The 1,642-nt window shown below is 39.8% G+C and overlaps 1 protein-coding gene across 1 annotated transcript in view; it reads right to left on the reverse strand.

The window, feature by feature from the left end:
• LOC147818948 (histone H2B 1/2-like) overlaps nt 1-313 on the reverse strand; it is a 1,094-nt gene extending 781 nt beyond the window's left edge. The window contains exon 1 of the mRNA XM_087174843.1: nt 3-313. Within this exon, the coding sequence (XP_087030969.1) occupies nt 3-287 (285 nt within the window). The 5' untranslated portion in view covers nt 288-313. The remainder of the gene's footprint in view (nt 1-2) is intronic.
• Nucleotides 314-1,642: the final 1,329 nt, after the last annotated feature.

A 1,642-nucleotide genomic window follows, 5' to 3' on the forward strand; every position in this document is an offset into this window, starting at 1 on the left:
GCGGTCTGGATCTCCCTGGAGGTGATGGTGGAGCGCTTGTTGTAGTGAGCCAGGCGGGAGGCCTCACCGGCGATACGCTCGAAGATGTCGCTGACGAAGGAGTTCATGATGCTCATGGCCTTGGAGGAGATTCCGGTGTCGGGGTGGACCTGCTTCAGCACCTTGTACACGTAGATGGCGTAGCTCTCCTTCCTGGTCTTTCTCCTCTTCTTGCCGCCCTTGCCGGCGGTCTTGGCCACGGCTTTCTTGGAGCCCTTCTTGGGCGCTGTCTTCGCTGGTTCAGGCATCGTCAGAGATTCACTTTCCTCAAGCAAATGTGAAGAATAAGCGCTGCGCCTGCTCTTCTTCTACACACCATATGCTAATGAGGCTGCGCTGTCGCCGCTCTGCCATTGGCTGATTGTTAACGCGTGAAGGAGCAGCTCCACCCGGAAATCTAACAGCAGGACACGGGCATGAGATTGTGATTCTACTGTGAAAGTGAAGCTAAGAAAACCTGTTCATCTTTTTAAATGCTAATGAAACACTTTTTTATTCAGTAGTTATTCATTTATATTTTATGTCTGTTAAACTCTTTTAACTTAATAAGTAGGAAAGAAATGGATGCAGGGGAAAAGGGTAGAAAAGAGGGGAAAAAGGAGAAAAGGATAAATACGTGTGTGTGTGTATGTGTATGTGTATGTGTATATATATGTGTGTGTATGTGTATGTGTATGTATGTGTATATATATATATATATGTGTATATATATATATATATATATAAAAGCTATATGTGTGTGATTTAACGATTTCGTTTCATTTTCATTTTGGAGAGTAAGGTGAGTGGTTACTGTTGGTGAGATTAATATCACTCCTTCCCCTGTCTGTCTGTCCATCTGTCCATCTGTCCGTCTGTCCGTCCGTCTGTCCGTCTGTCTTTAACATACAGACTATCTGACAACGACACCGTGGAGGTTACCCTGAAAGATTTATTGTTTAATCAATGAACAATGTGATGGAGCATGAAGGAGCCAGGCCTTGTACGTCAGAGAGCAGATTTTGTCTTGGTACCAGTGAAAATACATCAGGAAAGGTATCATATTATTATTATTGTTATTAACATTGATTTATTATTTTCCTTTATTTTACCAGAAAGTCCCACTGAGATAAAGAAATCTCTTTTACGTGAGACCTGGTCAGGATAGCAGCTGTACAAACACACCGCATCCTAAAATACCAGATATATGACATTACAGCAATTTGAGCTCGATGTTCTCTCAAGAAAAAGTACATCTCATTAACCACTTTCTTTATGATGCCCCTAAAGTTGTCAATGAATATAAATGTATTTAATTTTAATGATAAATAATAAAATATTTCATTTCATTTTTGAATGAAAACACCTTTTCTAGATTTAGACATTTAATTTCAAACTTTCATTCTTCTGTAACAGTTCTCTTTTTTGTACCTCACAGTGTAGTTAATGATAATGTTTTTTGTTGTTAATATTTATTTGATTCATTTAACTGCAGTGAGTCCCAAAGTTCTCATATGTTGTTCTAAGTTGTACTTTACTCAACAGAGAGTTATCTCTCTGGGCGGGAAGTCACTTCCCGCCCTGAGAGGAGGGAAATTTGAATTTTCAAATTTCTTTTGTCCTA

Source organism: Seriola lalandi, unplaced genomic scaffold, assembly GCF_002814215.2.
Source record: "Seriola lalandi dorsalis isolate HSWRI2012SDOR001 ecotype SW California unplaced genomic scaffold, Sedor1 jcf7180002054388, whole genome shotgun sequence".
Taxonomy (NCBI): Eukaryota; Metazoa; Chordata; class Actinopteri; order Carangiformes; family Carangidae; genus Seriola; species Seriola lalandi.